The sequence below is a fragment of the Nelumbo nucifera genome, chromosome 2 (genome assembly GCF_055504915.1).
Source record: "Nelumbo nucifera cultivar China Antique chromosome 2, China Antique-T2T, whole genome shotgun sequence".
NCBI lineage: Eukaryota > Viridiplantae > Streptophyta > Magnoliopsida > Proteales > Nelumbonaceae > Nelumbo > Nelumbo nucifera.
Window position 1 is genome coordinate 91,084,758 of NC_142650.1, and position 18,057 is coordinate 91,102,814.

The 18,057-nt window shown below is 39.3% G+C and overlaps 1 protein-coding gene across 1 annotated transcript; it reads right to left on the reverse strand.

The window, feature by feature from the left end:
* Positions 1-1,564: 1,564 nt before the first annotated feature.
* On the reverse strand, positions 1,565-10,720 carry LOC104590048 (uncharacterized). Its single transcript, XM_010248562.3, has 3 exons — positions 10,534-10,720; positions 10,089-10,126; positions 1,565-1,841 (listed from the first exon to the last, which is right to left on the reverse strand). Exons 1-3 carry the CDS (start codon positions 10,604-10,606, stop codon positions 1,728-1,730), a joined length of 225 nt encoding a protein of 74 aa, XP_010246864.1. The 5' UTR covers positions 10,607-10,720; the 3' UTR covers positions 1,565-1,727.
* Between the last annotated feature and the right edge of the window lie 7,337 nt (positions 10,721-18,057).

The window sequence follows — 18,057 nt, forward strand, 5'->3', positions numbered from 1 at the left end:
TCGGACCAACATATTTGAAAATCACTTCTATTATGGACCTGCCCTCATGGATCCAAACAAAAATGTAGATGTGATTGAAGAGTAAGAAATATTGTCCTGATGATATTTAGTTGTCTTTGAAAAGTGTTTACTGTTTAGTTGATAGTTGATACATCATACATTCATTCCATTCTGGCCAAATTTCGTATCAGAGACGTTTTCTGAAGAACTTTGAACTCTTGATTTGTCAGAACAAGTAAAACCAGTCCCAACTTATTATAATCGGACTTAACACAGGAGAGGGCCTCATAAAAGAGAAAGGACCCAATAGTTGTTTGTCTCCTCATTGGTGTGTCCTTTGTAAATCTGATGGTAAGTCTGGATATCATTTACTAATTTCCTGTCAGTTTGCTAAAGCCATTTGGGAATGGTTTACATTTTTGTTTGGTACAGATGGACTCCCCCTTTGAATGTGCAAAGCTTATTCACTTCCATGCCCAACTGCCTAACAAAAAAGGCCAAGATCATGTGGAAATGTATTAGGGCTGCAGTATGTTGGACAGTTTGGGAGGAGAGAAATTCATGGATTTTTTTAGATAAAGAGAAAAGCTTGAAATTTGAAAGTAATATTGGAGATTATTCACATTATGATGATACATTGGTTGAAAATTTCAGAACTGTTTGCAGATTTCTCAGTTGATGAGATACTAAAGAATTGGAAGGAAATTGCAGAATCAGCTTCAGCTAAGGAAGCATCAAATCCTTGTTGGACCCCTCCACCTTGCGGACTTATCAAACTAAACTTTGACGGCAGTAGTTTGGGCAATCCAAGGCCCTCCGGAATAGGGGGAGTGAAAGAGATGAGAAAGGGAATCTGTTAGCTATGTATTCTGGTCCAATTGGGGTGGGAGATTCCTTGAGGGCTAAGATACTATGAGCTCTTGAAGGGGTACAAAGAATCAAAGACATGCATATTAATAAATTGATCATAGAAGGTTCTGAAACTGTAGTGAACTGGTTAAAAGAGGACAACTCCAAACTCTAGAACTACAGCAATGAAAAGAGAAAATTTAAGTGACTGACTAAGGACATTGAAATTAGTTGTACATGGATAAAGAGAAGTGCAAACTCATTGACAGATGGTTTAGCTAGGCAAAGGGTGAACAGAAACTCTATTTTTTGGGCTGTTTTGTAATTGATTTACGGTTTGGGTGTACATTGATGTATTAGGGAATTAAGATTTTTTAGCTCCTTAGCTATGTAATTTCTCAAATCTTTAATAAAATTCACTGTTATTGATAAAAGAGAGAGAGAGAGAGAGAGAGAGAGAGAGAGAGAGAGAGATTTGCCTTAAACAAGACCAGTTGATGATGAAATCACACCAGCTGTACCCAAAAGATGAATCTTAAAAGACACTTGACTTTCTAAAATGGAGTCTCCACCCAAGTTAAAAAGAATACCTTCTTCCAAAAATCGAAGAAGACGAAAGCATGATATTATACTCTAAAAACAAGAATCCCTCCCAAATACAAACTCCAACTGCAGTCAAGTGGTAAAAAGAAACAGCAAAGCCGAACCATCAACATAAACAAGAAAGGCAGAAATATTGCATTATGTAAATGCCTAATTTTCATTAAAAGATCCCCACATCCAAAGAGGCCTCCTTTTAATATTCTGGAAACTGAGACATTAATTTGTAACTGGTGGTTTTTTCTCCAAAGAACAACTTATTTGATACATAATGGAGCTCAATAAGACTTCCCACAATGTATCAAGCTTCCAGCTCCCAGGAAAAGACCAAAAATGGCTGCACTGCCAAGTGTGGTTTGGCCAATGTACCTAATCTTCAAAAGACCTGGGACCTGCAATCCAATAATGGACTTAGGACTGACAGTAACATGTATAATATAAGAGTATCATCCTACAATTTACACTATAAGCTAAGCCCCCAAACAAGTTTGAGAGGCTAGTTTGCTTGTTGGGGCTAGACAAATGTACTGTGAATACCAGCGAAGTCCTTTATTTGACCAATGGATAAAATCCAAGGGAAAAACAATAATAAACACTATAGGTTAATCACTGGTAATATCATACACCTTTGTAGGATATAACTGGAAAAATAGAAATTTCAAACACAAAATAAGGATATAATTGTTTTAATGGAACTTTGCAGAGATGTTTAAAAGGATGGTTTATATGGAACAATTTGATTTAAAAGCCTTAAAAGCAGATTTTTCACAAAAGAAATCCCTTATAGAAAAAACAAGTGCCAAAATTCCAGAAAGGTTTCAGATGGAGTTTTGGGAATGAAATTTGGTTGGATAAAGGTCATGAAAATTAGGACTGTCAACAGATTCCAAAAGTCCAAGATCTAAGCCAATTATTTCAGCCCATCAATAAAGAACTAAAATTATTTCAGAATTAGATTATCCATTTGCATAAACAGATTGGATTTAGATTTTAAAGGTTGCATCGTCATCATAGTCCAGATTGGATTTCGATCTGATTATGATCCAAGTCCAATTAACTTTTACAATAACATACATACCATCATCATCATCCAAGCTTTATCCCAACTATATGGGGCTGGCTACATGAATCCTGTTTAGCCATTCTGTTCTGTTTAATGTCATATCCATTGTTAAATTATAGGTGCTTAAGTCATTTCTTACTAGTTACTATTACCCATATGCCTATTTGCATATGTGTGTATGTGTGTGTGTATATATATATATAATGCACATACACATAATATATAATCATATGAAGTTTATAATAATTAAATTCACTAATCTACATTTATATAAATTTATTCCAAAGTCAAAAAAGAGAGATTATTTTTATAGTTTTTTAGTATTTTCTTTGTTTCAACTTTTAAGATAGTGAAACAGACTCATATTAAACTGAATTTTGATGAAACTCCATTGTAACCTGGGCTCATCCAGAACTAGGTGGAGCTTTCAAGGATGAAATGAGTACAATAGTGGCTCTCTTCTCAGGACTGATAGGGGTTCGTGATTCCCTAAAATAGGCCTGTCAAAAAATGAAAAAAAAAAACCACTAGGAAATGAAACAGATAGAGGAGACTGGTTAACCATTTCAAACCTCCCTTCCCTGGGATGTTCTCTTTGGAAGAAAATCATGGAAGTCTATCCTCTTCTTCACAATGGTCTGTCCCCTAAGTTGCGTTCTGGGCACCGTCTGAAATTCTGGAGAGACAAATGGTGCAATAACAGGTCCTTATAAGAGCTGTTCCCCTGCTTTTTCAACTTGCAGAAAATCAAGAAGCAATTGTGGCCCAATGCTGTGAAGTGAATGGAAATAGAATCTCCTGGATTCCTTCTTTCAGAAGACCCTTTCAAGATTGGGAAGTGGAACAAGTGGTGGATCTATTGGGCTTGCTTTCGAACCAGAATTTGAACCTTTTGGAAGAAGATTCTTGGACCTGAGATTGGAATACAAGATGGCATTTTCACTGTGAACTCCTTTGCCAAAGTGTTATCAAGTGGAGAGAGTGGGAATTTCCCTGCTGTTAAAATTTGGAGCCAGATTCCTCATTTCAAAGCGAATGCTCTGCTTTGGGCTGTAGTTTTGGATAGAAACCTAACTAAACAGAATCTGGCCAGGAGAGGAATTCTGATTCAGAACTTGTTATGTGAGTTTTGTGGTCAAGCTGGAGAGGATAATAATCATCTTTTTGTCCACTGCCATATATCGGCAGCATTATGGGATCATTTCCTCTCTTCTGGTCTTTCCTAGGTCATGCCAAAACAGGTGTCGGACCTGTTATGGAGCTGGAATCTGCAAGGTCTCTCTAAGCTGGCAAAAAGTGTGTGGTGGGCTATCCCTGCAGCTGTGATCAGTTCTATCTGGATGGAGAGAAACAGAAGAATCTTTCAAAACAAAGCAAAGGATGTAGACTGTCTCAGCTCCTGTGCTGTGGGAAAATTAGTGTCATGGACTGCAGGTGTGAAAGGCTTCCAGTCTAGGGTACTTGGAACTCAGTAGCCTCAGTTGAGGTCCAGAAGTGTATTTGAATTGTAATGTAAGTTGGGAGATTGTTCTCAGTTTTTTTGCTTCTTTTATGGGGGCTTATTTGTATGCTCTGTTTCAGTTAATAAATTTACCTTACCTTTTCAAAAAATAAAATAAACCTAAAGAAAAATGGATCAAGATCAATTTGTCCCCCAAAGATGTTGAATGAACACCTTTGATGAACTTGTAGATTTTTGATAGCTGTAATGGATGCTTGAGATAGAAAATATAAAAGAGAAACTACTGGAAGGGATGGGAGCATATAATCACCTAGGCATAGAAATCACCTTTTTATAATTAAATGTGAAATGGTTAAAAGCCTTAGGAGGAAAAAAAAACTTTGACTGTCCAGGCTAGACATCAAGGACTAAAACAGCCAAATCTGACAAAACAAACCAGAAAAAGAAAAAAAAAAAAAACAAGAATAAAAAAAAATGTAATTACAAAAGAATCCCAGATCCAGTTATTCCCCAAATACACATTGAATCGAAACCCCAGCTCTGGCCTATCAGCTGAGGCATTAGCCAATCGAGGAATCCACCTGAACAAGCAATTCAGGTTACTCCCAAGATATTTGACTTCCCTAACCATAACCCTGAATCTCCAAGGAATTTCATTGTCAGAATTAAGCCAAGAAATAACAACTCCCTTCAATTATCACATTTCTCCAGCTATGTTGTTTTCCTGAATGTCTCACATACAGACAAATTAATGTTGAAGGGAGTTGTTATTTCGAGACATCAAAAGGAAAGCAAAGAGAAGCTGTGGTATCATCCATATAAACATAGAAGAGTAAATTTGTTTTGGTAACTCTCTAAGTGAGCTGTTAGGAGCTCTGTACGTGCCCAACATGGGCCGTACATCTCCAAAATAACTCTTTCCATGCATTTCAATAAAATGGTATTACTTCTGCCCCAAATTTTAGTTTGCATATTTTGGCTTCATTTCTAAATCATTCCCAGGCAGCATAATCTAGTGCCTACATATGGTATTAGAACCTTCGTTATCAAGTCTTTCTGAGAGTTTGAGTCAAAAAGAGAGACGAAAAGACAATTTTTGCACTACCGCCATAGCCCCAATATCTTTTGTCCCAAAATTCAATCCTTGAAAATCTTCCCAAAAATGGGTGAGTTCCACTAATGGGGTAAGATTCCAAATGGAATTCCCATTAAGTAATAACCAGCAAAAGCCAATGAAGATGTGGGTATGTCTACCATGGGCAATGTCCCAATGAATGAAAGAAAAAAGGGAAACTCCCATCAGTTTTCTCACAAGTGTGATTTTACAAAATATAGCAATGGAATCAAAGGGTGGAGTTTAAGAATCTGTTTGGACGAGTTAACAACAAAGTTAAGGATTCCACCACCGGAATACACGATTGAGGACATTGAAAGGAAATCCATGTGAATATCCATTTACGCCTGAAGGGACAAGTATTAATATTCTCAAGAAATCACACCATCACCAAGAAAGAGACTGAGCAAACTGCAGCAAGAGAGGTGATTCAGAAAATTAAAGAGTTATATGGGGTTCATATCAAAGATGTAAATTTTGTTAGGGTAGGGTTTTTACCATGAAATCCTTCTACTCAGCTCTGTTAAAGGACCAGCAGGTTTCAGATTCTATGCGAGGGATCTGGGTGAATTCCATTCCACCTAGAGTGGAAGCTTTTGCTTGGTTGGTTGCCCTGGATAGTATCCTAACAGTTGACCACTGAAAAGTAAAGGACTGTATTTAGCAAACATCTGCGTTATGTGTGGCTCGGATGAAGAAACTGTCTTACACTTTCTCTCCTTGCAAGACTAAAAACATCATGTGGAAATTCCACTCCTCTTTATTCGGGCAAAGAGTATTTCAGCCAAGCTCAGCAGCAGAATTTTCTCCACTTGGCCAAGAATTGGAGGAAGTAGGAAAGCAAGGATAGTATGGAGCTGCATTCCCTTTGCTGTGTGCTGGACACTGTGGAACAAAAGAAATAAAAGGATTTTTTAAGACAAATCTAAAAATACTGAAACTCTGGTGGCTCTGGTTGGGAAATTAGTTTCAGATTGGGTATGGATGCTACCAGATTTTGATCAAGTCAGCAGATCAGACTTGGGGGAGTATTTCTGGAATGTGCTTGAAATTCAATCGTTGTAACTTGTCTCAGTTTTGTTTTGGCCTGTGCTTTTAGACGAGTTTGTTTTTTTTTTTTGTAAGCTAGGTGCCATCTTATCACCTATTGTCTGCATCTGTTTTTTGATTTAATAAAATTTTGTTTCATTTTACTCTTCAAAAAACATTATTTTTGGGTGACAACTGAAAAAGGAAAAAAAAAAAAAAAACATTGATAAATTAGAATTGGAGAATATGGAACTCAAAGCCCAACTGTCACAGTCCGTTGCTAATGATGACCCAATTCAAGTTGTTGACATCTCCGATGATGAAGGCAGCGTCCAAGGCAAAAATTGAAGATTTTGGATTTTTCAAATTACTAGGGAGGATATTGGGACATAATTTGAAAAATACCATTAGTCTAATAGTTATGATGAGTTAAAACTTCGGTTATGGTGAATTATGTAAAGACTGATTTGCGTCTCTTACACTTTCTTTCCCCTTTTGGCTCTTGGAGCACATTTTTATGTTGTATCATATGTACAATATTATTTTTCTCTTTATTCTTTCTTGTAAGTGAGGGACATAAATGTCCTTTCTCAGCCTTGTACAGAATTCATATATAAGATAATCTTGTGGGACATGTGACTCATTGAACACACCCTTACATTCTAGTTTTTCTCTTGTTCGAACTGTGTTAACATAGTAACAGAGCAGGTCTCTCAAACATGTCTTTGATTGAGATCTATTTATTGGACTTGTAAGGGAGATTGAAGGGCTACTAGATCAACCTACTTGCATCAGTTTGGGAACTCTCTGATAATTGTTTTGGTCAGCACAAGCTTTCCCTCTTTTTTTTCTGGAAAATCACATTCAGCCCTAAAGTTTTTTCTCTTTCTCTTGATCTGCTGCTTCAATCACCTTGAAACTTCAGACCTGAAGTCGCCCAGGTCAGTTTTAATTTAATTGTTTGCATAATTTTTTTTTCTGGATCAGATTGCCTTTGAGGGGTGTTTTTCCCTCTTCTCTGTTTGACAGTCCAGTAAACATACCTTTTTTGGACTGTCATCTGTCTTCAACCTTTGTCTGGCTGATCTATGATTGGGTCATGATCCCCTTTGTGCTGTGTGATCACTTGCATATCTGATATCAAGTTTTTGGTTTATTTGGTGGTGTGGCTGCCTTGTTTTCCTTGGGTTTTCTGGAATCCTTTAGCTGAAATGGCTCTGGAGAAAAGAGATATTCTGCCTGTGAAGTTCAATGTGACTAATTATGCATTCTGGAAGTTCAATTTCCAGAAAGTTAAGGATTGGTGGTTGGAAAGTAATCCTAGTGTGAATTGGGAGGGAATGAGGTTTCATAAGAAATTGCAATACCTTAAAAACATAAAATCAAGGAGTGGAATCTGACGGAATTTGGGATAATAGAAGAAAGGAAGTTATTTGTGATTGAGAAAACTGAGGAGATTGATATGAAGGCAGGACTCTTGAGGAGGGAGATAAAAACAAATGTGGAAGTTGAGGAAACAGCTGGAGGATATTTTGTATAAGGAGGAAGCAAGTTGGAATCAAGATGCAAATGGTTGAAGGAAGGGATAGGAATACAAAGTATTTCCATGGTGTGGGAAATGTAAGGAGGAAGAACCAAAGAATTTCATCTCAAAATTGGAAATGAAGGGTTCAACTGTTACCCAACAAAGTGAGATTGCTAGGGCCTTTGTAACTCATTTTAGATCCATTTATAGAAGACCATTAAATGATCGTGTGTGGGTTGAAGGTTTGGACTGGTCAAGACTAGCTGTGGAGGAAAGGGAGTGGTTAGAAAGGAAGTTTGAACTGGAGGAAATTAGACAGTCACTAGTTGAGTTGCCGTATAGCTTGGTCCACACCCTGGGTCCAACCAAGTGCTGAACCGAATCACCTCAACAAAAGACTTGACCCATACCTCTTGACTTTCCATTTTAAAATTGTTTGAAAACCTTCCTTTTTCATTTACCTTTACTTCCCAGTCAACCGAAGAGGATTATTATTCCCTTTCCCCTTCTATTTTTTCTTTCATTTGCAATTACTGCTTAGCAGTCTGTACTTATAAGAATATTTGATCAGGTATTCATTGTGCCCATTCTACAAATAAAATCTCTCCTCTTCATAAAGAGAAAGCACTCACAATTGAAGACACTCTATGGCAACATGACATCTAGCCTTTTGGATCAGATCAAAACCCTGATAAAAAAGGTGCAGTTTTTCCTTTGGTTGGTAACCTATAGCAATGAGATTTACTCTTTCTCATGGAATTAAAAATAATGGGACTAGATGTTGAATGACAAAGAAAATGGTTGTGTCTGAATCAAGAGATAACCTAGAAAGAGGCAATGGTGATGGTCTGGAATCTATACCAGTGAATCAGTAGTCAATAAAATTGATAGTCAGGAAAGGATGACAAAGATACACAACAGTTGTTTAACATGCATGGAGTCAAAGACATCTGAGCCTAGACCTACATAAGTTTGACTAGTTGGCATGTAACATGTCTAAATGAACAAGGAAGGCCAAAGAAGGGTTTGAGCCAAAGTAAGAATTTTTCAGTTGGGTTCTATCAATTCAGATGCTTTGGGAACAGAGAGAATTTTTCAGTTGGATTCTATATTTCTATGAATTCAAGATCTGTGACATATCTTACAAAAATTTTTACAACCAGGATTCTTCTCTTTGAGAATAACAAAGAAATGGCTGGTTAGACAAGGAACTCATGCTAGTCCCTCCATGACTTCACTTCTGGAACATAATATTTGGCAATATTGCAGCTGGGTTGTAATATAAAGCAAAGATCATCATTGTAAAGTTGGCTATGGCCAACAAAGAACCTTTTTATACTTTGTTCTGTTGGATGTGGGTCCAGCCCATATGGAGGGGCCCACCCCACCTTCATTTACTCCCTAAAGAAAAGGGAGCCGAATAGTGGGTTACCACATTATTCGGTCTTGGTTTTTTGGTGGCGTCAAACTAGTAACCACCGAACAGAGAAGGACGAAGAAGGAGAAAAAAATTACAGAACCAAAAAAGAAAGTTTTTTCTTGGTTCTTTGAGTTTTGTGAAGAAGAGGAAAAAGCTGGCTCTTGTTCCATTCAAGATCAAGTTCGGAGGTGCCTTTCAAGCCCGTTCTTGATGATAATAAGTGCTGGAGTTAAGAATCCCACTCCAGTTCAGATTTGGTGATTCTTCTTCCTTTTCTCTACTTCTCAGTTCAGATTTACAGCAACTTGGTGAGATCTAAACTTATGTTTGTGTTGTATCCACCTTGCATTTGGTGATGTTAATGCTGTTCTTGTGAGCCAAGGATTATTTCCTTGATGTTTGTAAGCCTCTAGTTGCAACTAGAGAAGACTATTGTACCCATTCATTTCTAAATTAGTGGAAGACTTTTACGGACCATAAGTCCCGTGGTTTTTCCCCGATTTTGGGGTTTTCCACGTAAAAACTCCGGTGTGCTGTTGTGTGGTGATTGTTATATGTTTTTCTGTTACTTGACTGAATTGTTTACTTGTTATTATTGTTGTTGGCAAACCCATTTTGACACACAAATTTGGGGGAAAGTTTGTTGCTGTCTTGTGATTGGTTTTACATTCATTTCTGCTACTATAATGTAACTTACCCAACATGTTCATAGTGGTAACCTGGTAGTTCTAAAGAGAGGGATTTTTTAGATATTTACCAATCCCTAAGTTTCTAAAATATACCTCCTCAGAAAGGTAAAAAGTTATATTTGAATATCCCTGAATTCAAGGGGTCTTCAACCACATAATTACCAGGTTTTGTGTGGCATATATTTCTCTTTCTTATTTCTGTGTATTTCATGTACATGCATCGGGAAAAGCATCACCGCAGAAGAATGAGCCAACAGATGAATAACAGAAATGTAGCAAATAGAACCACGGGATTGGCCTTATCTGTCAAAAAGCAATAGCTACCTAGCGACAGTACCTTGTACCGGATGGCTTCATAAGTTCCATAGACAGCACCTGCACAGAAGCAGATAGTTCATGTCTCCAGCGACACAATTCAATTAATATAACTAAATATCACTTAACGCCATTACATGGCAACACGAAACAACACAATTATATAAAATCACACAAATAAGAAATCTGAGTTCACCAATACAGTAAGAAGGGGAAAAAAGAATGCCTATAATAAAGCAAATATAGTACATTCAACACCGCAACTGTCATTCAAAGCTCTGAAGATTTGACAAAGTTACATTATCCTAAAAAAATTAAGGGTTGAATCAGCTTTCGTGCTCGAGATTTTAGCTTTAAATTAGCGGAAAAAATCAAACAGAAACCAAAACGAAAGAAAATCAAGAACTCTGAAACAATACTGAAAGTAGGATTTTAGGGTTCCAGCGGAAGGAGGGAGTGAAGATTACCGACAGCGCCACCAACAGCACCGCCAACGACAACGCCTGTGGTGACCCGACGAAGGCAGCTATCACTCGCCATGCCTCTTGCTTATTCTTCTTCTTCTTCCCCGTTTAACACTCTCCCAGTCTCCCTCACTCTCGCTCTCGCAGCTTTGCCCAAGAAGGGAAGTAGTTCAAGAAGCAGGCGTCTGAATGAACTGAGAACCTTCTTTCTGTTGGTTTTCCTGTGGGACTTTTTCAGGCCGTTGGATGAGAATCTAATGATGATTTAACCGTGAAACGGTTGGACCAAAGTACGGACCAGGAGTATTGGACCGAGGCCCAGGCCCAGTCCTCAAATTTTCAGGCGGCTGTGTTAAAATTGATCGCCCTTAGTCGGCCCACTTCGGCTCCTAATTGTTGTTGCCTTGTGGATTGCTTCTGGTTTACTGCAGTTAGGGCTGTTCATAAGAAGATTCAACCCGACCAAACCGACTAATCCGGACTGACCCAATCCGAGTTGGCTGGGTTTTCTTCAATACTGTTCGGTTTCGGGTTGTAAAAAATTATAAACCAATGGTTCGGATCGGTTTCGGTTTTCTGAAAACCGAAACCGATCCGAGCCAAACCGACTTAGTAGTTAGTATTTAGTTCTTAGTTAGTAGTTACAACCTACTTAGTTCCTACTTAACTAAGTTGCCTCTATCCTAATTACAACCTAACTTAGTTTCTAGTCTTCTAGTTAGGAATGATATTAATGGCAAGTATTGTAAGACAATTAGATAGAATTTTTTTGGAAAAGTTTAAAGAAATGAATCAAAGGATCCTAGTTTCTATGGTCTTTTACACCAAATAGGCAACCAATTACAATTATAATTAGGTGTCATTTTTTACTTAGATTAGAAGGTTTCTTGAAATATACAAATTTCAATCTTCTTTCTCTAATACAGTTTGACTTACTATTTTCTTGATAACTTCTATTCTAACTTGGTCCGCCCCTTTAGCCCCTCAACTCAAGCACAATCTCTAATACAATTTGACTTTCAAGCATGGTTGAACTTAGAGCCGAAACCGACCCAACCCGACTCAAACCGACCAGGTCGATTTTGCTTAACACAGGGTCGGTTTCGGTTTCAATTTTAGGTAACCCAACCAAGTCGGGTCGGTTGGAAAAATCTCAGTAAACCAACCCAACCCGACTAGTGAACAGCCCTAACTGCAGTCGGGGGTTCAAACCAAGCTCTTGCACATGATTTTCAGGTTCTGGGCAGGATATGGACCTGAAATTTCAAGATTGAGCTGGGTAGACCGAACCCAGTAAAGCCCAATCAAAACCTACCTGAAGTTCTACAATATATTTAATTAATGTAAACTGTGTATTTTTGTTATATATATATATATATATATATAAGTTGAAGGGGCTAAAAGGTAGGGGTGTTCATTATACGGTTCAAACCATAAAATCGAACTGAATCAAATCGAATTTGCAATTTGGTTCGGTTTACACCTAAAAACGGTTTGGTTTGGTTTAATAGTTTTCTAAATTACAGTTTATGGTTTCAGTTTGGTTTATTGAATTTCATAAACCAAACCAAATTGTAAACCGTAAACCAAAATTATATAAACCAAACCGTAAACCAATATGAATATATGATGTATAAATATTATATGTAATATAATATATCTAAATTGAATGCATAAAATTGTAAATGTATAATACACTCTTTATTTTATAATAAAATAAAAGTTTTAAGTTTTAATTTTTAGGGAAGCTGATGCTGCGCAATCCAGGCACTCCTAGCTGGTTGCTGACTGGCTCCTACCTGGCAACGGACGACACCTAAGAAGAAGACGGTGAAGAATTCCCGGGGGACTTGCCTGGTGGGAAAACTCCGATGCTTAAGTTAGAACGCTGGAGAAAATAGTAAAGAGTGTAAAGAGGCTAAGAGTGTAGGTCGCGCTAGATCACTAAGTGCTCCAGATCAGCTCGAGAGCAAGCTTGAGTAAGGTAAGATGATTCAAGATCCCAAATCAGATCAGATCCCCTCCCCTTCGACTAAGGGGCTCTTATACAGGCATTCTTGTCAAATCGAGTGTAACCGCCACTGGGCTTCTATCGCAGCCGTTATCTGCCAGGGCTGCGCAGGTAACCATTGCAGGGTACTACCCATCTATCGAGAGACGTGGGTGCGGTTTGTTGAATTGGCAGGGACTGCGCCGTCAACCAGGAGACGTGGCGCAGTCTAATGGGTATGGTGTTGTCAGATAGAAGCTTCCTGAAAGCATTGCATCGCTTAGTCGTGAGCTACCTTGTAGCGAGCTATCCTGTCGCGTAGCGAGCTACCCTGTCGCGATCTACTTTATAGCGAGCTCCTAGGGGTACTTCGAGGTGACCTCTCTCAAGGTTGCCTTTGGGGCAGTTTTTCTACCTAAGTGTTGAAGCGAGCTGATTACCCTAGCTCGCTAGCTGTGATAGACTTGGAGTATTCCCTTTCAGTAGATCAGAGGTTCTCGAGCTCGCGTTGTAGTGAGCTCCCCCTATAGCGAGCTATGACGTAATGAGCTATCCTGCGAGCTCGCTACTTAGCCACGGTCAGGCTATGGTGCTGAGTTGTTGTTCGTGTTGAGTCATGTCCGTGTGTCATCGTCTCAAGGGGTCAGGTCAAATCACCCTCCATCAGAAGTTATTTGGGCTTTCTAATTGTATTAAGCCCAATAGAATCATAGAATGGTTCAAGTCTCCAAACTGTATTAGAAATCGCACCAAACCGTAATAAAACGGTTTGGTTTGGATTGATTTCCATACCAAAATGGTTTGGTTTGGTTTGGAAATTTCTCAAATCGTAATGTACCGGTTTGGTCTAAGATCTTCTCCAAACCGCACCAAACCAGACCGTGAACACCCCTACTAAACGAGCTTCGATAGAAGCAGTAAGAAATTATTTAAGCATCAATAATTTAACAATGATATGACATCAAACAAGACTGGTGATACTTTTTTTTGGCCAAAAGAAACCTCAAGATATATCATTCATTTGATATAGCAAAAGGGCACCTAGAGTTGCTGCTATACATACATACTATTTTGTCATATTTACAGGCAGAAAAATCTAGATCATGAGCAGCCTCATTAAATGATCTGCTAAGGTTTGAATTCATATAACCAACCCAATATAGTTGGGATAAGGTTTGGATGATGATGATGATAATATTTATATTATATTTGCACCCTTATATACACAATGTGATCCTTTTCTTTTTGAAATAAAGCAGAAGAGCACTACACACAATGGAGAGTAGTGCATCTCCAAAAGTCAGCAAAGCAAATAAGAAGGGAAGGAGGAAGAGACAAAGAATTTAAATCTAAAAAAGTCGAAGAAGAAGAAGAAGAAGAAGAAAATTGAGCTTCATGGCCAAGCCAATCAATTGCCTGGGTTGCCTATTGGAACACATGTTGGGTGTTAGCCCTCTCTTGAAACAAATCTCACATCCGAATGCAGCTTCAAATCACGTTCTTCGACTTCCATGGAGTCCTCATCTTGTGCTCGAGACATGATATGACCAACTTCAGTCGCCCTCAATGATAATTGGATAATTTCTAAACTTTAAAGCCATAATATGGGCTTCCCAAGCAGCCCAAGCTTCCGCTTAGCTAATAGTGCATAAGCCAAGCTTATAAGCTTTAGTGTAAAGAACTCAACCCAGATGATCACGATATATGCTTGCAACCGAACACTTCTTGTCACTATTGCAAGATGCATCGAAATTGATTTTAATGATGCCAAACTTTGGATATTTCCACATGATAGGTTTCCAAGTCTTCTCATTTAGCTCCACCATTAGGTCCTTTGACCCTTCAAAATACTCTAAGAACATACTAAGCACTCTTTCCAAAAGGATCAATTGGGGGACTGTTACATTATTGAAAGTCTTGAGGTTCCTATTCCTCCAAATAGCCTACAAAATAAAAGGCAATTTTTCTCTCACTAAAAGCTGATTATTTTCCCTTCTATTTCCTAACCTTGTCCACCAATCAAAAAGAGATTGTGGGTTTTTAATGAAACAGAGGTGGGATCAGATCATGGTCCAATTATCCTTCACTGTTACAAAGATATTTGGAGCGGATTTCGCCCTTTTCACTTTGAGGGGATGGGCTTCTCACCCGGAGTGCGAAGAAGTCATAAATGAGGCTTGGACATTCCCGAATAGGCAGTCTTCTCTAGGGTTGAGGCTGAGTAGATATGTAGGCAAGCCTTAAAGACTTGGAATAAACACTCTTTTGGCCATATTCAGCACCACATTAATTTAGTGAAACACCAACTGGAGATGGTGCAACGTGAGGCAGTGAATAACTCCAACATTCAACAAGTTGCCTACCTTCAAAATCAGTTAGATATTGAGCTACAGAGAGAAGAGTTGATGTGGAAACATAAGTCAAGGATATTGTGGCTTCATTGCATTAAAGATAGAGATGGGCATCTAGTTACTTCTGAAGCTGAAATTGAGGAGGTAATTTTAAATTATTTTAATGATCTATTTACTTCCTCAAATCCAAATTCTCTTTGTGCCCCCTAAGTGCAAATGGGATTCGAAGAGCAGCTTTCTCTATAGGAGCTTTTAAGGCTCCAGATTCGGATGGCTTCTCAGCTATCTTTTTCCAAAAATTCTGGAGCATCGTTTGTCCTAATCTAATTATATCCTTGCAGGATTGGTTCAAAAGAGGAATAGTCCTGGACAACTATAACTTCACGAGCATGTTTCATCCCCAAATGTCGTTACGCCCAAGAGATGAGTCATTTTAGGCCAATAAGTTTGACAAACGTGACATACAGAATTTTTCCTAAATGTCTGGTGCACCGGCTTCAACAAGTCCTACCTCTTTTAGTTGATGATTCCCAATGTGCCTTCGTGAAGAACAGAATGATTATTGATAATGTAGGAATAGCTCATGAGGCTTTTCATTTCCTTAAGAACCATAAGTCGGGTAAGACCTTTTACATGGCCGTTAAATTCGAATCTTAACAAGGCTTATGATCAATTGGAATGGCCCTATATTATTAAAGTCCTAGATAAATTGGGTTTCAATTCACATTGGCAGGGCCTAATCCAAAGTTGTATAAGCTCGGTGGAGTTTGCCTTCAAGATAAACGGCACACAAAGAGGAAAGGTGAAGCCATCTCGGGGAATCAGACAAGGGGATCCCCTGTCCCCCTATATTTTCATTTTAGTAGTTCAAGCTCTTTCTCTTCAAATCCAAGACTCAATTCAGAATGAAAGGTGATGAGGGCTGATTTGGCCCTCCAATGATATTGTGACACATGGCACCTCGGAACAAGTAGGTGACACCCGAAACCACTTAGGCAACAACTTACCTTAGCCAAGTTGACGATGTTTCACCTAGCGGCCTGGTCCAGGCGCAAACTGGCGGCCTGGCACAGGCGTCAACCTAGTAGCCTGGCACAGACGCCAAACTGGGGGCCTGGCACAAGCGCCAAACCGGCAGCCTGACGCAGACGCCGAACTGGCGGCCTGGCACAGGCGCCGACCTAGCGGCCTGCAAGACGTGCTCGCCGACGAATTCGGCATGCATATCCTAACACTCCCACGATCCTTAGAAGTTGGCTCACGTGTCGAACGATCTGGAGGGTGGTCAACGTGCATGGCGGTTACCTCCGGGAATCTTGGACCACTTAGACGACCTCATGGAAATCTCGGATGCAGTGCGTGAAGCCCACGCCAAACAATGCCTATATAAAGGCACCAACCCCAATGGCATAGGGGGGGCAAGTAAGCATATTCTAGCTCTCATACTTTGTGATTTTTAGCTCGCAGTCTACATAAGAGTACTGACTTAAGCGTCGAAGCGACCTCGCCGGGTTAGCCACCCCGGGTCCTCTGACATTGGTTCCTCGTAGGTCTCTAAAAAACTACGAAGCTCAAAATTCAATCCAGCTCGCCACCAGCCAGCTCGGCACTCTGGTCAGCTCATCACCTAACCTACCTAACTCGGCCCAGCCAGCTCGTCACCTAACCTGCCTAGCTCGGCCCAGTCAGTTCGGCACCTAACCTGCCCAACTCGGCCCAGTTAACTCGGCACCTAATCTGCCCCCAGCTCGGCCTGATCAGCTTGGCATCCAGGTCCTCATCTAGCAAAAGTTCACTTCGGCCTCTGAATCATTGGCCACTTAGAAGCAAACCAAGTGACGAGGTACTTAGCACAAAAAATTAATACTTTACCAAAAAATTGATTCATCAGAAGGTTACATCTGTTGAGGTTCAAGAGATCAGGCGTGAGTATCTCACATCTATTCTATGCTGATGATTGTCTCTTGTTCCTGAATGCTGACATTCAGAATGCTCTTCAAATTAAAAAATAAAAAATTACAGGAATACTCTGAAGTCTTAGGGCAACTTATTAACTTGAATAAGTTGGATGTGAGTTTCAGCAGAAATACCCCTACTAAATTCAAGAGAATCATCACAAGAATCCCGGGTATTAAGGAGAGCAAGGGCCAACCAAGATATCTAGGCCTTCCGAGTTCTATTGGGGCAAATAAATCAAAGATGTTTGCTGATATGGTGAGCAGAACTCAGTCTAAAGTGCAAGGTTGGAAAGGATGTACCCTTACGCAAGCTGGTAAAGATGTCTTAGTCAAAGCTATTGCTACCCCATCTTCCATCCATTATATGAGCCACTTTAGGATTCCTGAAAGTATTTACAGGAAACTTAATGGGCTTATGTCAATTTTTATTTGGGGGCAGAGGAGTAATGAAAATAGAATTAAATGGGTGGGTTGGAAAAGAATGTGTAATAGCAAGATGCAGGGTGGTTTGGGCTTTAGAGATCTCAAGTGCTTCAATTTAGCTCTTTTAGCGAAGGCAACTTGGAGAATTATTCAAAATCCTAATACCCTTTATGGAGTAGGACACTCAAGCAAATTTATTTCCCGCATTCAAGGTTTCTTGAGGCGTCTCTGGGGTCGAAGCCGTCTTGGGCTTTGAGAAGTCTTTTAGATGGCAGAGCTTTGCTTTGTAAGGGGCTAATTTGGCGGATTGGTAACGGGCTAACGGCAAGGAAATTGACATTTGGAATGATGTGTGGATCCCAAATTTTCTGGAAGGTAGAGTGATATCTGGGAGACCTGCTGACTGTAATTTTAACAAATTTTGTGACCTAATTCTATTAAACCCATAGAGGTGGAACACTACAATCCTACGTCATCTCTTCTCTCCTGAGGAAGTTGTTGCTATAAAGAAGATTTCTCTTGGTTTGCATGAGTCTGAGGATAGATTGATTTGGAAATTCTGTAAGGATGGGGAATACTCTTATCAAAAGTGGGTATTTTGTCCCAAAATTATCTTCTCAAATGCCCTCTCATACTAAATCCTCTGCTAGGAACAACTAGTATCCTCAGATGCCAGTTTCAGCTTCAAAGAAGGTTTGGAACTCTAAATCCCCCCCCCCAAAAAAAAAAAAAAAAAAAAAAATTTAAAGTTTTATGTGGCAAGCTATCTCTAATGCTCTAGCAGTCCACCAATTATTTGCTAAGA

Bases quoted from the DNA above. Each gene is read 5' to 3' on its own strand.
- LOC104590048 (XM_010248562.3), bottom strand. From the start codon at position 10,606: ATGGCGAGTGATAGCTGCCTTCGTCGGGTCACCACAGGCGTTGTCGTT. The intron at 10,127-10,533 runs GTAATCTTCACT...GCTTCTGTGCAG, and splicing joins TGCTGTTGGTGGCGCTGTCG to GTGCTGTCTATGGAACTTAT. The intron at 1,842-10,088 runs GTACTGTCGCTA...ATTGGATTGCAG, and splicing joins ATGAAGCCATCCGGTACAAG to GTCCCAGGTCTTTTGAAGAT.